This window comes from Mizuhopecten yessoensis, unplaced genomic scaffold, assembly GCF_002113885.1.
Source record: "Mizuhopecten yessoensis strain PY_sf001 unplaced genomic scaffold, ASM211388v2 scaffold5141, whole genome shotgun sequence".
Lineage (NCBI taxonomy): Eukaryota > Metazoa > Mollusca > Bivalvia > Pectinida > Pectinidae > Mizuhopecten > Mizuhopecten yessoensis.
Genome location: NW_018405900.1, coordinates 486392 through 505641, shown reverse-complemented (window position 1 = coordinate 505641; position 19250 = coordinate 486392). Strand labels below are relative to the sequence as shown.

Genomic DNA, 19250 nt, shown 5'->3' with positions numbered 1-19250 from the left:
CAAGCTGTAATTATTGTGAAATTTGTTAATGGGATTAGTTTCACCAGGTAACAACATTTCTGTCAAACAGGTAAATGTAGTTATAAGGTACCCCCCAAGCAAGAACACTAATTATCCCAAGCACAGGTAGGTTTTGATACAGGTCATTAAACTGAATCGAATTAGCCATATTTCTGTATCACAGAAATGATGATGGCATCGCCCGTGGAAGCTGCATTAACAGGCCTAGGGCTTTGTATTAAACGGGAGCGAGTTAAATTTGTAAGTGAAATTTGTATATGTGACTAGTATGTCCTGAAATTACTTGATTAAGTCCCGAAACATCTTGTGTATGTCCCGAAATATCTTCAGGACTCTCAAAAAAACCTTTTTACCGAACATCTCACATTCTTACTTTGCAACGCGAGACCGGCGTATTATATCGTGGCTGGCTGTTTGTTTCCATGGCAAAACGGAAAATAACAAAAAGTGAACTAAATTTAATTACCAAAAGGCACTTATTAAGACTAATGAAATGAACAGCTAGTGCTTACGAATTTTCATAAAGTTTTCTTGAACGGTTTTGTAGTTATAGCTTGGAAACGCCACTGTCAAGATAAAAATGTGAGCCAGTAGGCCTAATTGTAACAAGTTATTTTACTCTAGTTAGATACTTTATTTTATGGAGGGAATGTGGTAAAACCATTCAGCATTTGTAAATCTTACACTTCAAATATGTTAACAATATATATTTTCTGACTAAGAATATGATCCATGAAGGTATTCATGGGTAAATCCATTATGTTTGCTCCCTGACTGTCTCCGGGAAGTTAGCTCCGGATACTTCCCGAAATTCCGGAATTATATTTTCCGTTGTGTCGATTTAGACACTGCACACTCCACTGTTGACATCATGGCTGACACGTTGGGTGACCGACGAAATCAACAGGTTTGTATGTGCTGATATATTTACTTGTTTGTTGTTGAACTATACCTTTAAGAGGTGTATAATTCCAATAACTCTTATTGATTGTGTTAAACGCTCTGAGCAGCTCCTCATTGAAGGGCCCAACAGTCTAAGAATATCTACCATGTACTGTACTTACCGAGATTGACATCACAGTATCGGTGATAACAGTAGCCGGGGCTTGTACAACTTCTGTAACTCTAATTTAGTTATGTGTACGTAGTTAGTGTAAATTACCCAACCAACATGACAAACATGTATGTATCAAGGTGGCAAGGAGGGGTGCGTCGTTTCCCCTATGGTTTGTANCCCCCCCCCCCCCCCCCCCCCCCCATACACACACACACACACACACACAGAGTTTTTTTTTCTAAATTTAGCTCCTAGCTAGATATTGCCTATTTCTGAGCAGCCACTGCTTTTGATCAGTAAAATATTAGCGCGATTTTCCTCTGGCCCTGACACCAGACTTACACATTTTGACAGATCTATCTGTCAAAATGTCCAAGTCTAGATCTGGTGTCAGGGCCAGAGAATCAACTCTGTAACAAGTTTCATATATGTGATATATATGTTTGTATGCAGATTTAGTATTAGATATAGAAGGTTCTATGTGTACAAGTACATATAACACTATGATTGTGACAATGTTTATTAATTATTATGAATAAAATATGCATTATAACTATATACATATAAAATACTATAACACCTAAACAGTATGATAATCTAAATGAGTGCTGCTACTGGTATTATGTAGGCCTGGGCCTATTTACACACACAGCTACCTAACACCCGATAACTCTCGAACTCTCCCTATGCGGCCGAGAACTCAGTAACTGCCATTCTCTCAACGCCCTGCAACAGCATGCTAGAAATACACATATACAGGTCACAATCATACGACCTGAACTAAATAATAGCTCACTGTTGACTACAGCCAATGTCTCACTTATATCTCATTACAGTGATAGTTCATGATCAGTACCCTATGGTACACCCTGTGAAACTCCCTGAATTCTAGCCTCAAAGACAGGGATATTTCAACCCAAGTGTAAGAGTTTGGCTGGTCAGCACGATGGTTGAGATATCCCTGTCCATGGAACAGACACATGTTTTATTGTTTTTCTCACATACTGACAAATAAATATCGATCTGATTCTTCTGCAAAAAACACAAATTGTATACAGGATAGCTGTCTTACCAATATGTAACAGGGGGCTGCCTCTCAGTCTGCTGTGATAGACCTGAACGATGTCGAGGAGATGCCAGACAGGGATGATTCATCGGACTATGACAGCAGCTTTTCAGGTGACATACCTAAATCATTAGTACACAATTTTATTTTTCTTGCATGATTTCATTGTCTAAAAATGTTGTAAAATGGCTTACTTACCTTTCTCGCAAACAGGAGTATGGCTCATAAGGAATGATAGCTAAAATGTAAATGCTTACATATTGTTTTTACCAAGTTTCGTATTTCTTTCACTCCTTCTGTCAGCTAGATGTTTGCCACTTTTTCAAATAATATCAGCCAGAATTTAATCAAACTTTAATTACATGATTGTTCATGAAGGGAAGGAGGCAGTGTGCTTATTATCTTTCATTTTTGGATCGGTCATTCAACATGACTGCTGAGGCTTCTGATTTGTCGAATTTAAATATTCACCAATACCATTCAAATTTGGTATGGATCAGTATAGTGGAAACACTACTTTCGATTGGTCAGCCAACATGGTTGCTGTGACCTCTGATTGGTCAAAATTTGAATATTGACGGATTTCGCTCAAATTTGGTATGTAGGTTTAGAACTAGACTTGGAACATTAATGCAACTTCCATTAATATCATTTACGACTGCTGGTTTTAGTTTTCGAGTTTTTTTGTAATGACTCTCATTTCAATCAGCACTTGTTTTGTCTACGGGTTAATATATACTGCATGTAGTGTACTATGAATTAACACCATTGCATAACAGTATATCTGTATTGTTAAATTTATAGGTACATATTCCTTATGTATCCTTTGCATAACGTTCTTACACTGACTTTCCGAAAGCTGTTATTAACCCAGTGAAAAGTATCACATTTTATCTAGCATATTGTGATGTAGTCCAAATTATTCTGTCGTTTTATCGACTTTTTTTATAATTCGGACTAGTTGTGATGAAGCTCAAAGGCATTGATACCGAAAAGAAAGATTATACATAACTTCATTCATTTGTAACTCAAAACATTGTCCTTTATAAAGTAAGGAACAATTAAATCATGTTGCAAAGGAATCGGCCTGATTGTGTTTTTCTATAATTTTCCCTGATTCTTACGATTTGCAACATTTGTATTGTACATGCTTTAGTTGAGTGTAATAGTACAAACTTATATATGAACTACCTAATATTTATTATCATTATATATGTAGACTCAGACAGAGGAAAGAAGAAGGGGATGGGAGATGACATCCGACAGAGATTGGGGGAAAATGTTGCTGCGATGGTAAGATTAATTAATATATGTTCGTTTCATACTTATATTAGAATCTGTCTAGTTCAAATTTTGAGTGAAAACCTTAGACATTGTATGTATCCATGTACTGTAATATACAATGTATACTGTTCGAATGGCATTGATTTTTATCGCCCCATAGATCAGGAAATATAGAGGAATAATAATTAAATTTAGAATGAAGGTGATAGATTATATAATGTGGTAAACAGGGATATTCTGTTCTAATACACCATATATTGAATGGAGAAACATAATGCATGATTTAAAGGTTAAAAGTAAAAATACTGCTCAATAATAGGTTTTAAGTTTTAATGGTCATTCTGGATATTGTATAAAGAGTTTTTTTTGACAGATGTGGCAGTCTGGTAAACAGCAGGCCAGTAAGGCATGGAATCTCTACGGCAACATAGATATCCTCCGACCCTACTTCAATGTAGAGCCTCGCGAAGTCAGGTCAAGGTCAGTCTACATCATGTTTTTAAACTTTGATAATGTCCCTAAACAAATAGATATCCTCCGACCCTACTTCAATGTAGAGCCTTGCGAAGTCAGGTCAAGGTCTGTCTACATCATGTCATTAAACTTTGATAATGTCCCTAAACAAATAGATATCCTCCGACCCTACTTCAATGTAGAGCCTCATGAAGTCAGGTCAAGGTCAGTCTACATCATGTCATTAAACTTTGATAATGTCCCTAAACAAATCTAAAAACTTCAAACAGCATTTATCATACTCCTGTGAAATTTCCTTGAATGGGTGAATTTTCCAAACTTCCAATGTCGTGTGATCTGATTGACTATAAAGTAGCCTGGACCCGACCTATCCAGATCTCTTTGATCTGTAAACGTGGAACATTACGCTAATTTACGCTTATTACGCGGAGCTGGATCGTCCTATTGTTTCGTCGATTGTGTTAGGAACAACAATTCTGGTAGATATTGGTTCATGTGTGTGTGGTGTCCTCCTGTAATATTGTTTTGTAATTGTATTACTAATTAACGAACATTGTCCAGTAATGTTATAAAATAAAAACAATAACAAATGAAATAAACTACATGTACTTGAAAAGTTGAATTTTTCAATCAACAAAAAAAATGAAAATATATATTAAGGCACAGAGATAGTCATAAATAAACCCGGGTGCATCAAAGTCTGGTACACATCACTCACACATGTGTCCTACGGGACACAACAGCTAGTAGTTGTGTGCGACGATCCTTACACAGCTAGTAAATGTGTACAACGATCCCTACACAGCTAGTAGTTGTGTGCGACGATCCTTACACAGCTAGTAGTTGTGTACAACGATCCCTACACAGCTAGTAGTTGTGTGCGACGATCCCTACACAGCTAGTAGTTGTGTACAACGATCCCTACACAGGTAATTGCCGTTTAGAGTAGTATAGTTTCATCACTGACAAGTTTATGGCATTTTATTACCCATTTGGCATGCAGAAGTTTAACAACTGACGTTTTCAGACAAATGTCCGATACCTTCCCGGGATTAGCAGCGATTTCGCGTTTCCAAATTTCTTTAAGACACACACATACACATGAATACAGTTCACCTTTTTTTTATCTGTCCAATGACCTGTAAGTACGCATACGTAACATGTTCTCAGTAGCTACTAGTATTTTTACCTGTAAGTAAGGGAGATTACTCTGCAGAGTTAACGTCAGTCTACCGCGACCATGTGAATTACCCCTGCACGTATAGTTTTGACCACCAAATCGCATAATTTTCACCCAGCGTAAATAACCACGATTACAGTAGATGAGTGTAAAAGTTAACAGGACGATTTATTCTGCTACATATTTGTGGTAGTAAGAAACTTAATGCTTTATTTGTTTATTTCAGTTTGTGTTCAATTATATTCACCAAAACTTGAAGGCAAATGAAATTTAAATAAAATTTTGTTTTATAAAGTTAATTGAAAAGTCCTGCAAATTTTAGTGCGAATTTAGATATCAGAAGGTTAACAGTTATTGAAAGTTTTCCTGTTTGGCAAATAAGGAGAAATTCTTACTTTATAGTTGAAACATGTATCTGGTTATACTAACTTAATTCACCAATTCAGATGTTGAAGATGTCTCTGTAGTTCACATTTTACATTCATCTTTTTCTATACTAAGGTTGATGTGGTCATTTATTCCCCAGAAGCCTACATCACAGAGGCAGGTAAGTACACCTGTAATACCTACATAACTGTACCCAGGTAGACACACAAAGTGTAGTGTAATAACTTACAAAGCAAAATGGTATTTTGTATGGACTAATAGAATCTCTCACCCCTTTGGGGGTAAGATAGGGGAATTTTAACCCGAGAGGGAAGATTCTTAAGTTGCCAAATAGGAGGCTTTGCCGAGTGTTTGGCAACTTGAGAATCTTTCCCCCTCGGGTTAAGATTCCCCTATCTCACCTTCAAGGGGGTGAATGATTTTTTTTCTCTTACCCTGTTCACCAATTGTGTACCATATACATAATGTAATGTTACAGGCTAATCTAAGAGTTGATGTGACTTTGATGGATTGTTAGCATGATCAACCCTAGGGTGAGACAAGGATATCTCACACCGGTAAAAGTGTTGATACACCTGTCCAGGGTAAGAGAATTACGGTATTACACGCCTCAATGTCTAAGGTCTTGCTTTTATTTCCAGAGAGTTTCCAGAGAGTTGTACGGGCCTCTAATGGTAATCTTTACCATGATTGCCTTACTCTTATTCCAAATGAAGACAGCAGACCATCGAGTGGTATGTTTATTATGTCATGTGTCGCTGTTTTAATATATTGTAAATATAACCGTGCTTAATATCATAATAATTCTACAAAACTAATCAAAGATTTTCATGTACATAAAACACATACTTTTATATTTGTGTGTGGAATCGATAGCAAGTGAATAAAGGCTGAAAGAGTATTTTAAATCCATAAAATAAATGGGGTGTTTCCATACAAAAGAGAGGTATCTTTAGAATTAGATAAGGAGGGGGTGTAAAATGACAATATTCTTACAAAAAATGCAGGTTTAGCAATAATATTAAACTTCCTTGTACCTGAAAATCAGGAAAAAGTCAGAAAAATCTTCCTGGCTCCACCTCTGCTGTACGTGAACCCTGTTGTATGTTTAATAGGAGGAGGGAACGTTGATGGGGACTGCCTTTGGAGTGTGCTTTACCTACTGGTTCGGGGCGTCTGCCTTTATTTGGTTCCTGTCATTTGTCTGCAATACTCGCCTCAGCATGCTTCAGATTATGTCCATGTTGGTAAGTTACTCTGTGATTCTGAGAGCTACTTCTGTCATTTCTCATATCATATAAATATTTTAATAAACTACTACCGAGATAATACAGAGTTATTTTTATTGTCACCGAATCTTGCACAACATATATATATATGAGAATATTATAAGAGCTAAAGGTAATAAAATAGAGAAATCTGTTATGGTAACTATCTATTGATGTTTAAGAGCCTGTGTTTCAGGTGTGTTTGACCTTTACTGTTACAGGGCTATGGGCTGTTTGGTCACTGCATGGTCATTCTCCTGGGTACTGTCATTCATACGTCACATGATCACGTTTTTTTCTACCTTTTATGGGCAGTAATTGGTGGCGCTACAACACTTAAAATGGTGGGTACTTTACAGAAAAAAATGTCAACTTTTACCACGTAAATATGGTTGCTACTTTTGCTGAAATCAGATGTATTTATCAGAGTTACAACTGACTGTTTTGTCAAGGACAGATTGTATTTCTATGCAACAAGATTTGCTTGGCTTTGAAGTAAATATTATAATATTCCCAACTCTTTTCACATAGAATTTTAGGCATTGTTGGGTCAATATAATTATTTTGTCATGTTTGTATTAATACAGGGTATAGGTAAGGTCAAAAATAATTAGTTTTAAAGATAGATTTCCATTATCCAAGGAGGAAGGTCCCACTTTTTCCCCATAAGGAACTTTAATTAGGTATGCAAATATGTAAGCATCTAAGCTGATAACTCAAACAAAGATATAACTTGAGATTAAATCACTCTACCATTGGACATATTTGTGTACTGGTATATCTGTGAAGGACCTGTGTTGTGTTTTAGGTTGGTATCATAGTGACAAGGACAAGTGGACAGACACAAAGAATCATCGTCTGTGCTGCAGTGGCTGCCCTACATCTGCTTTTCCTCCTCTATCTACACTTCGCTTACCATCAAATTGTGGAAGGTAAATATAACTTATACCAGTGTTTCACTTACCATCAAATCTTGAAAAGTAATTGATCATATTCATACCTTGCTTACTTCAAATCTTGGACATAACATTCATATATTTGATAAGGTACAAAGGTACATTTTAGAGACAGGTGGATTCTAGGTGCCAGTTGGGATATTTTTCATGCTCTCTTCATTACTGTTTCCTTTCTTTTATCATACCTATCTATGATATTTTTTTGGTTCATAACACAAAATGGTCGGTGTTATCACAACCTGTTAATTTAAACAATCTATGTGTATTAATTAACTGTATTTTGTAGTACTTCTTTAATGCAATTACATTCCAAGGGAGATGGCTCAATACAAGATTTAAAATCTTGTTGCCAGATCCTATTGCGATTTACCTGAGTGTGTACTTATTATATATGACAAATGAAATGAAATATTGTTTAAACCGATCTTGGACGGTAGATTATCAAATCTGTATTTTGCTACCATCAGGTTGTGAAATGCATAATCAAAACCATCTCAAAGTGGTTTTTTTTAGTTTTGATAGTCTTCTTCATAGGACCAATGGATACTTTTATTTTTACTTTTTCATGCTTCTATCTATCGAGTTAAACTGTGTGCATATTGTAGTTAAAAAAACAAACATTTATGGTGTTTAAATGTTTAACCAAACTAGATATGTGTGCATTTAAGCAGTATGAAGATGGTAATTAGAAGTTGATTTCTGTCTACAGATCTGTCACAGGCGTTCGGTAGTGGAGGTGTACAGGCACAGATGAAGGAGGTGCCAGTCGCCATTAAACCTGGAGTTGGGGGCTTAGAAAAAGCTGTGAAAGGTAATATGGCTACAGCGTCATTAATTATTAAATACCACAAGGTTTGCTAGATGTTTACTTGCGTGTGTTTGCTTGTCTAAATTTGATATATTCACCTTTTCCTCTATAACATCCTATTTGTTAATCTTAGCAGTCAGACCTGGCTCTGGTTTACATATTACATTTAATTTAACAGTTTCCCTTTTAACATCATACATTTTAAAATCTCCATGAATATTTTTTTTTTAACTGGGGCCAGGTACTCTGCGACATAACAAACGTAGTCTTTTCAAGTTAAGAACTAACACTTTGCTTCAACTAAACTTTTGTTCAAAAGCATTTTTCTTGAACTTGTGTCAGTAAAAGGAATCTTACTATTTGTGTGAAGGCTATTCCATAAATAAACAAGTGGAACGGCTAGGAATCACTTTTCAGAAGCCACACCACCCATACAGTTTCAAGTGGTAACCGTTAATAGTTTGCAAATTTTAGGAGCTACCACCAATCATTTATAAAAGAAAATTTGTTTCAGCCCTTTCATGTGTTTATTTCTGGAGTAGCCCTGAGTATTTTTGATCAATTTAACCCTAATTCTACATTGAACTTTTGTTACTTTGTGTCTGTGTGTCTCTCTTTTTCTACAACTAACATGATTTAATAATAACTGAAAATTCATTTCTCCATGAGACTAACCTCTGTAGTTCTTGCTATGAAATATCTTTCCACGATTTTTAACTTGGTAAAGAAACTCACTTTAGGAATCGATAACTCTCAGAAACAACAAACGTTTTGCCTTTATCCAATTTTCACAGAAATATATACTGACCACAAATTCAAAAGAGGAAAAAATGAAACCACAAAGACACTAGAAGCTTTACAATAAATAAAGGGTTGCTTTCATATATACTGTAGAATCATTTATTTTCGTAGGGTTAAAATTTCGTGGTTTTCATATACTAACCTGTTACAAGGACATTATATTTCACTGATTTCTGATTCGCCCCCTATTTATATCATACCAAATGTATGTTTTCGTGGGGATTTAACACTACTTTAACTGATTACCCTGTACATATCTGTCTGTGTGTACAGTAGGTTGTTACGACACATGACAGTACTCTGTGTTGGGTATCACATTGCAGATGTAACTAGGGCAGCTTTGGAAATGCACAGTGTGTCTAAACATGTCATCACTAAACCAAGTCTACAGGTCCTTATAAAACATGCTGCCAATCTAACTGGAAAAGTACACCAAGGTTTGACCTTTTCTCTTCCTTCTTTTGGGGTTATGTTGACTGTGGCACTAAATCATCAACACATTATCATGTAAAACATTTACTTATCATCTTCCATGATTATTGTGATATATTTTGCACTAATTGTGTTCTTAATCTAAAGACTTGTATTTTGGCAAAAATACACTTTTCTCTGAATTTTACTTCAAAATATTGGGATTGGAAAATATTTAATAACAATTTTCCCTGTATCCCTCTTTCAAATCAGAATTTTGAGTTAATTTTCAAAACCATCTAGAACCTATGCTTTGGCTGAAGATATTTGTATACAGTAAACCTTTTTTTACACTGCCATACTTTGTCCAGCAAAATTTTGGTATTATGAAGATGTTTGGGGATAGTAAAAGGAAAAACAATAAAGGAACGGTTAAAAAAAAAAAAAAAGACCTTGAAATATGTTGGCAGTAAGCGAGGGGGCAAATGAGGAGCATTTTAAAGAGGTTTTACTGTACAAGTCTTAATTTAGAGCTTCATATATAGCTTTCTGTGTGTCCCGAGAAGCATTCGTTTTCCTGTGTGTCTCCTGTGGATCTTTGTTGACTGTCTGTGGAATGTGGAGCTGTCAGTTCCCCCGTCTGTTTACCGATCTATACGTAGACCTTTGGACAATCTAGCCAGATGTGTTGATGTTTGTACTTGTTAGTCTGTCAATGCAAGTCTTGCATTTGTATTTAAAAGAATATGTGTTCTTTATTTATGATTTGTTTGCCTGGTTTCCATTTCCTCCCTCCCTTGTCATAAATCTGTACTCGCACATCTTCTGCCTATATATATAACAAATATAACACAGTACTGTGAATACATATATATATATATATAACACAGACTTGCTCATTTTGTCTTGCTTATACATAATATTAACCAAAATTGACATTAAGTGACAAGATATTAAGTTGAAGGTAAAGTAATGTATATTCAACAGACTACTTATAATTAAAAGCAGCAGTTAATTCTTTTATTTTACTAACAATGATCATATCGAGTAGTAAAGTTTTTCTGAATATTAGCTGCTGAAATTATAATAAAATGCCAGTAATAGAAATGCCAGATATCAGAATACTAATAATAGATTACAGACTGGTAATAGAATACTTATCTAGAAATGAATACCTGCAGTAATAGATATACATTTTGTGTTAATGTATGGAGGTCAAGTCATGCAATTATCCTAAATTCAATAATTAATAAAAAAATAATAATATTATAATCCTATGCAATTGTTTGATAATCCTATGTGATTGTTTCAGCTGCCATATGAAGACTTCCTGAACAGATGTTACTGTGATACTTTCCAAATCTACAAAAAAAACTCAGTATAGGAGCTTAAGACTTGTCTCAGACACCTCGAGTCACAAAGCCATACCACAAGTTGTAAATGCGTATACCTATGCAATCGGAGGAAAACTTTGTGTTTGGAAAGCAAAAATGAAACTTGTTGCTTTCTAAAATTCATCCATCAATATAATATATGACTGTAACCTATATAAAGGGGCAGTTTTGTGTAGATTAATATGTTTCTTATACATTGTGTAACCTCTAAAATTGACTTTAAGGACTGTAAAGGTACATACTGTAGAGGTAGTGGTATTATAATGATAACCACTGAAGATAAAACCCTGTTAAAGCTGTTAATGATGTGTGTGACTTGTATATTGTTGTTGGTGTACAGAAATACGAGTACACTGATACTGAGTACCAGGAAACGTTTGCCATTCACTCGTAAAATACTTAATTGCTGAATGCTCATTTTTCCTGCACATTTGATAACTATATATATGTGGTGTAGAATATACCGGTATACTGTGTGCTATTATTATTTATTATGATAAACTCACCCTTTTTACAAGAGGCAAAAGTTACACTGCGGTGAAAATTTCCTGGTAAACAGCAAGTAAATTTACAGTGTACAGGTAGGAAATTGCCTGTATATTGACTCCCAAATAATAACCTTAATTTTTGTGTAAAGACAATTTCAATATTAAAAAATCTCGTTTTGTAAATATATATCCAAGACAATCAGAAGATATCTGTGAGGTAAAGCTGGAGGTCAGTAAGTCACTGTAAACTGAGACCTTCAAACCATCAGGACATCAGATGATCTTTTCCTTGTACGTGTATCATGTTTTAAAAGTTTAACCTATGGTAAAGAGATAGTTGTGATGGGTTTTTTGCTTGAAGGAACTGGGTTATCTCCCTGGAGACCAGACAGCTTTGTTTTGTATACCTAGGTTTTGACAACAACTGTTTAAATGTTTGTAACAGCATGATTTAACTGGAGAATTTAACAAATGCATCAGGACTTACAGTAATGTAGTATTTGATCTCTATACATATAATGTATGTTTACTTTATTTTTAAATTATTTCTTGACATGTACAATACAAATATTGAGTAAACTAAATACTGGTGATGAACATCTGTATAGTGTGGGACAATGTGGTATAGTCTAAAGTCATCCAACAGCTCTGCTCTGTTTAGGATCATTGGTCATTATTATAATTTGTGGTTTTATTTGCTTTTTTAACTGTTAAGCATTCTTCAGACTGTAAAATGTTGCTGTCATAGACAGAATTGAAATAAAAAAATATATACTTGTAAATAAAAAAGAAACAAAAGCATGTTACAGATCAAGCTTATTATTTTGATAAAAACCATACATTAAACCGTAATTTTTTTAAAACATTCTGTACATCCGATCCAAATTGATGTGAAAGGTAGGTCATTTATATATATTTTGTAACAGGAGAAAAAGAAATGCAACAGCCAGATCCGGGTTTGAACCTGGGACCCTCCCAACTCTAGACGGACAGTCTACTTATTCCGTCTTTGCGTATTGCAGAGTTATCTTCTCTTGAGAGCAGTTATTGATTGTTACGTCATTTGTTTTTTCTCACATAAACCAATGACGTAACAATCAATACCTGCTCTCAAGAGAAGATAACTCTGCAATACGCAAAGACGGAATTGAGCTATCTGGTCACTGACAATCGACCCAGTCCAGTTCCACTACAATTTTATCAAAGTTGATTGCACGTCACCTTGGCTACAGGACAAATAACACTGATTACTTTTGATTCTGTAGAAGTTATTTGAACTTTTAACAATTTTGACATATGTAACCTTAAATTGGGTCAAGGTAATTTGTTTCACCCAATCAAATTACAGAAATTGACATGTCATGCTTATGTAGAAGCTGTTCTAATGTTAACATGTCATATGAATCCAATTGAAGTTAATTTATTTAACACTGAATTAACACCTGGTGTTAGAATTACCTTTTTCTACAGGACGAGCTAGGTTTATTGATGTTTGTCCTCTTGATTACTTAGGTCATTCAAATTTGTTCAAAATGTACAATAACATTGACTTACTTTTAAGGCCTAACATTGACTTAGACTTAGAACACATTTTATTGATCCCCGTTACTTTGAGTATGGATATAAATCATTTGAACAAACTTCATCACACATCAAGCTGCAGGTATGTTGTCATCATTTGAGACACGTGATCGAATCTCTAGAAAACATGTTTAGGTTTTTAACTGTAGTTAACCCGTGCAACAGGAAAAGTGGTTCAAAGCAATAGTTATTTAAGGAATGACCTTCATTTTGACGGTGTATAAGGTAGTATGAATGCAGTTGGCAAAGAACATATTCTATGGTGCACGTTAGCACTCCATAAAGCGTTCATACTACCGTATACGCCGTCAAAATGAAGGTCATTCCTTATCCTTATATTTACATTCAAAAATTGTTTAAAATGCTACATTACGAAGAAAAAAAGTCGAAGCGGGTTGCCACGATGGTGACTACGGTAGCCGTGGTTACTAGGACAATATTGTTCTAGTGAATCTACATTGATAGTTGAGTAAATTTAGAAAATACACAGTGAACAATTTTTGTTCAAGCAATATTAGAAGCCTTTCAAAATTTTCTATTCATTTACAACGGTCGTCATGTACGCACATTGACGCACTGCTCATGGAGTGATGCGGTCGAATGTTTCAGAACAAAGCTGCCATTGTTGATGTTACAGCCAAAGAAATTTGAATGTGAATCCATGGAATAGGAAGTTTGTCGGCATTATTTTGTTGTATAATTAGACATAATGGATCCCAAATATGTACCATATATCTAGATGTTGAATGAACCAAGCATTGGTTGTCATTGGACTGTTATCTTGCTGAAGCATGAACAGCGCCATATTTGGAAAAAGTATAGATCCGCTGAGCCTTTTTTAATTGTGTATACGCTAATTTATACCCAGTCAGAATCTACTAAGCTGAAGAAGGGAGACATGTAAGTATTTAAATGTGAAGATTTATGAAGGACCGAGGAATGATTGACAGGCCATCATGACCTAACTTTATTCTGTGGTTCATCAGAATTACTAAGTTTGTCAAGTAGCAAAAGGAAATTTCCCACTAGGTATCAATGAGACCTGGTTTGGTACAGCAGTAACAGAATTACCTTACACCTTGACCTAGTTTGGTATAGTAGTAACACAATTATTATTCCACCTTGATCTAGTTTGTCATAGTGATAAACAGAATGACCTTCAATGTTGACCTAGTTTGGTATAGTACTGACAGTGACCTTAACCTAGTTTGGGATAGTATAAACAGAATGAAATTTCACCTTAACCTAGTTTTGTATAGTAGTAGCAGAATGACCTTTCACCTTGACCTAGTTTGGTATATTGAGTAACAGAATGACATTTCACCTTAACCTAGTTTGGTATAGTAGTAACAGAATGACATTTCACCTTGACCTAGTCTGGTATAGTAGTAACAGAATGACATTTCACCTTGACCTAGTCTGGTATAGTAGTAACAGAATGACATTTCACCTTTACCTAGTTTGGTATAGTAGTAAGTGACATTTCACCTCGACCTAGTTTGGTATAGTAGAGACAATGACCTTTACCTTTACCTAGTTTGGTATAGTAGTAACAGAATGACATTTCACCTTGACCTAGTTTGGTATATGTAGTAACAGAATGACTTATCACCTTGACCTTGTTTGGTTTAGTAGAGACAATGACCTTTTACCTTTACCTAGTTTGGTATAGTAGTAACAGAATGACATTTCACCTTGACCTAGTTTGGTATATGTAGTAACAGAATGACATTTCACTTGACCTAGTTTGGTATATGTAGTAACAGAGCGACTTATCACCTTGACCTAGTTTAGTATAGTAGTATTACAGATATATGCATCATATTAAATAACATTAAAAATTAGTTAACTGATTTACTCCAAACATGAAAAACTGCTTTTAAGGAATATCGTAATACAGTTATCAGTAATGCTTTTTTTAGCTCAATATAGGAATTTGATTTGATTCCTAGAAATATAGAAACATCATTTTTATTTAATACAAGAGGCCCATATCGCTCACCTGGATATCTAAGCAATCATGGCAGAATATTCTCCAAATGAGATCCAAGGGAATATGCCAGACCCCAAGGCCAATCCTTGTAGCATATATATCTGTATTCAATTTTTCATGCCCAGCAATTTTATGTATGGTTATGGGGTGGGGATCTCAACTGTTTCCAAGCTGTGACGCAGAAACTAGGTCCCTACGGTTGTGGCCAGACCCCAGGATCAATTCTAATATCATGACTGCATTTGTCTCTTTTTGCCCAGCATTTGTATATATAGTTTTGGGGTGGGGATTTCAACCGTTTCAAAGTTATGACCCAGGGGTTAAGTCTGCAAGGGTGGGGCAAACCCTGGGGTCAATTCTAATATCATGACTGCATTTGTCTCTTTATGCCCAACAATTGTATATATAGTTTTGGGGTGGGGATCTTAACCATTTCAAAGTTATGACCCAGGGGTTAAGTCTCCAAGGGTGGGGCAGTCCCCAAGGCCATCCTGGAAGCATATGTGCATTCATCTCTTTGTAATCGGCAATTGTCTATATGGTTATAGGGTGGGGATCTCAACTGTTTCCAAGCTGTGACTAAGAAACTAGGTCCCTAGGGGTTCGGTCAGACCCCAGGGTCTATTCTAATATTGTGACTGCATTCGTCTCTTTATGCCCAGCATTTGTATATATAGTTTTTGAGTGGGGATCTCAGCCGTTTTAAAGTTATGGCCCAAGGACTATGTTTCCAAGGGTGGGGCCAGACCCTAGGGCCATCCTGGAAGCAAATGTGCATTCTTCTCTTTATACTCAGCAATTGTATATGTGGTTATATGGTGGGGATCTCAACCATTTCCAGGCAATAAACTTTTTTTGGTCCCACCCCTTAGCCCGGGGGGTCAGCCCCACCATTTGTACAATTTTGAATCCCTGCCTCCCATGAATGCTTTTGATTAAATATGATTGATATCCAGTGCATAGTTCTACAGAAGAAGTCGTTTATAGCAATCTAGCCAAATTGCCCCCTTTTTGGCCCCGCCCCTCAGCCCCCTGGGGGGTCAGCCCAACCATTTGTACAATTTTGAATCTCCACCACCTAGGGATGCTTCCAGGCAAATATGGTTGATATCCATCTCTTAGTTCCAGAGAAGAAGTCGCTTAAAGCAATATAGCCAAATTGCCCCCTTTTTGCCCCGCCCCTCAGCCCCCTGGGGGGTCAGCCCCACCATTTGTACAATTTTGATTCCCCACCACCTAAGGATGCTTCCAGTCAAATTTAGTTAAATTCCAATCAGTGGTTAAGAAGAAGAAGTCGTTTAAAGAAATTGTTGACGGACGGACGACGGACGGACGGACGACGGACGCCACGGTATGGCATAAGCTCACCTTGGTCCTTTGGACCAGGTGAGCTAATAAAAGCATCAAACATCCAAATGGAGGATGCCACCATTCTCATACACACCACACAAAGTCAATCATTGTGGACAGTGTCATAGAAACAAGTCATTTATTGACGAAGAAACAAAACATACATAACATGCAACACATACAGAATTTATAATAAGAATCAACACTATAACTTCAGAAACAACCAATTGGTACAGAAACTTGTAAATCAGAGAAACAATACATGAGATGATGAAAACATTGGTCATCGTAATAACTAACAAAGTATAAAATCAAAGTTAGATCTTACAATATGTTCATGGAGGAAAGGAACCATCAGAATAGACGGAAGTTATGTGCTTGCTAACCTTTCAAATTTCTCACGGAAGAGCAAGTGCCTGGCAAATGATTCAGCTGTATCTTTGTTATCTAAACTAGACAAAAGTTTAAATATTTCTGCTAATTTGAGACCATAGTGGCCATTGAAGTGAAAAGATCAAAATATTCCCTTTACTCGTCATACTAAGAATTATCTTTACAAATAAGCTGCCCATTCCCCTTTTTCAGGCCTTTATTTAATGATCCTACAGTTGAGGGATGATAAATACAAACTTGGCCAAATTCTCTAGTCATTACAGACAAATAAATAGTCTTTTAAAAAGAAAATGGATAATGGACGCTGTGCCATGACAAGCTCAATTATCACTTCATATCAGATTAGCTAAAATGTCATATATTTTTTTTAAATCCTGTCGACAACAGAAAGAGTAATAAATTCCATAATTTTAATTTTTCTATGCAATAGGTTAATTGCAATTCAGGTATTCTGCTGATTTCAAAGTCAGACATGAGAATGATAAATGGGAGTCTACTTTTAAAACTTTGGAGACTCGGTGGGTATGAGTTAAAGGCGTCGGGTACTACATAAGTTTTAATCATGGAGAAGAGTTCCACTTGGAGAGTTTTTATTTTACTCCTAAGTTTGGCTCTTATTTTAATGCTGTATATCAATAATTCCTGAATATATAGCATGCGGCATTGATAGAGTGTAGCAGTGGCAGTGTAAAAGACTTCAACATTTCAAAATAGTGACAATGGTAAACTATATATTTGAACCTGATTGTACCTTTACCTTAAGATGCTGTTTGTGTATTAATCTCATTTAACTATAATTATATAAAGACATGCAGCAAAACAAGGACACTTTAACAAGTTTTATACAAAAACAATAATATAAAGATGTATACAAGTACTTAATATGTATCCTACAAAAATGATCATATTAAATGTATGGAAGGAATCTCAACACGAAGCTTAGTTATACAGAGGAACGGAGGGACAGGGTGATTGTTTGATCAGACTTCCACAGCTTCTGATCATCACAACACTATACACGACGTGTGTTCACGCTGTCGGTCACATCACAGTACAATCTATTATTACACCATCATAAAACCATGTCATCGCGAACGTGATGACAACTGATCAATATATATAAATGAAGACAAGTACATTTATATAAATATCATATTGTATACAGGGACATAAAGAACAGAAAGACAAAAGCAGATAAAATCACTTTTTTCATCCTTTACATTCTCACACAACTGTTGTCTTAAAAACTAAACAATTTTTCAATTTCCATTTGAATTGGCATAGGTGGAGTACAAAAATAATCTAAATATTTTAAAGACTACTTTACTGATATGACTAGACTATTGTAGCTGGTTGTTAACCCACATCACATCATGAGCTAACTGCATGTTTAATCACACTTACTTCTCCTCATAGTTATCTCAACTTGGGGAAAATATCAGGATTAAATTTTACAATAGTCATCAAACATAAACAAAACATCTAAACATCTGTCACCCTCCAAAAAAACATTGGTTTTAAGGGGCGTGGGTGATATTGCCACGAGACAATGAAAAATATCACATGCGCGAAAAACGTGCGTTAACCGCTTCGTCTCCTCACCGTGATGGTCACAAGAACGTTTGTCATTATCAAGGTTTGCTGCCGTTTCTGAGCTACAAAGACTTTTTGTGTAACAAAATAGATATAACATTCATTAGCAGATGACAGTGAATATTGTCAACCCTCAAAAACCCATTGTCACCCTCCGCTTGCCTCGGGTGACAATAGTTTTCTCGGGTTGACAATATTCACTGTCACCTGCTATTGAATGTCATTTATATATTGTTACGTCAATCTCAGACTTCAGCTTTTTGGCATTTGCCAAACATTAATTACAGTCCCACAGTTAAAGTGTTTACTGTTATTGATCACTTTACAAGACCATTGTATGTTACAAGCCCAGAATTTGTTTGTTTGTTTGTTTATGTTAAACGGCCCATCGACGGCTGTGGTCATTTAGGGCCATGGAGATTTATTTATTTATTTTATTTTTTTAACAAACATGTGAGTAGCGAAGATAAAATCAGATAAAATGGTTCATTTTAAAAGCATTCGCATTGTATGTGTAGATAATAAAAAATAGAAAAGGGGGTTAAAATAATAAAAGAGATAACGAATAGATGATATGGAATATGTGATATATATATAACGTCAAAAAGGGTAAGGTGGGTTAAAATACATCAGAGTCTATAAAAAAGACTGATGTCTTTCAAATAGTTAAATAATGCCTTTGAATCCACGGAACTGAAAAGTGTTTTCATATCCGGGACTCAAAAGTAGTTATCATGAATGTGTT

The 19250-nt window shown here is 35.5% G+C and overlaps 1 protein-coding gene across 2 annotated transcripts; it reads left to right on the top strand.

The window, feature by feature from the left end:
* The first annotated feature begins 865 nt into the window (after window positions 1-865).
* On the top strand, window positions 866-12397 carry LOC110450242 (protein YIPF3-like). 2 transcript variants are annotated; one of them, XM_021497636.1, is made up of 12 exons: window positions 866-928; window positions 2164-2257; window positions 3364-3437; window positions 3802-3908; window positions 5584-5629; window positions 6111-6203; window positions 6585-6716; window positions 6959-7081; window positions 7546-7669; window positions 8403-8504; window positions 9626-9739; window positions 11026-12397. In XM_021497636.1, the coding sequence occupies exons 1-12, from the start codon at window positions 893-895 to the stop codon at window positions 11034-11036; spliced, it is 1056 nt and encodes a 351-aa protein (XP_021353311.1). In that variant the 5' UTR covers window positions 866-892; the 3' UTR covers window positions 11037-12397. The 2 variants fall into 2 exon arrangements, with proteins under 2 accessions (XP_021353311.1, XP_021353312.1); XM_021497637.1 differs by lacking the exon at window positions 9626-9739.
* Window positions 12398-19250: the final 6853 nt, after the last annotated feature.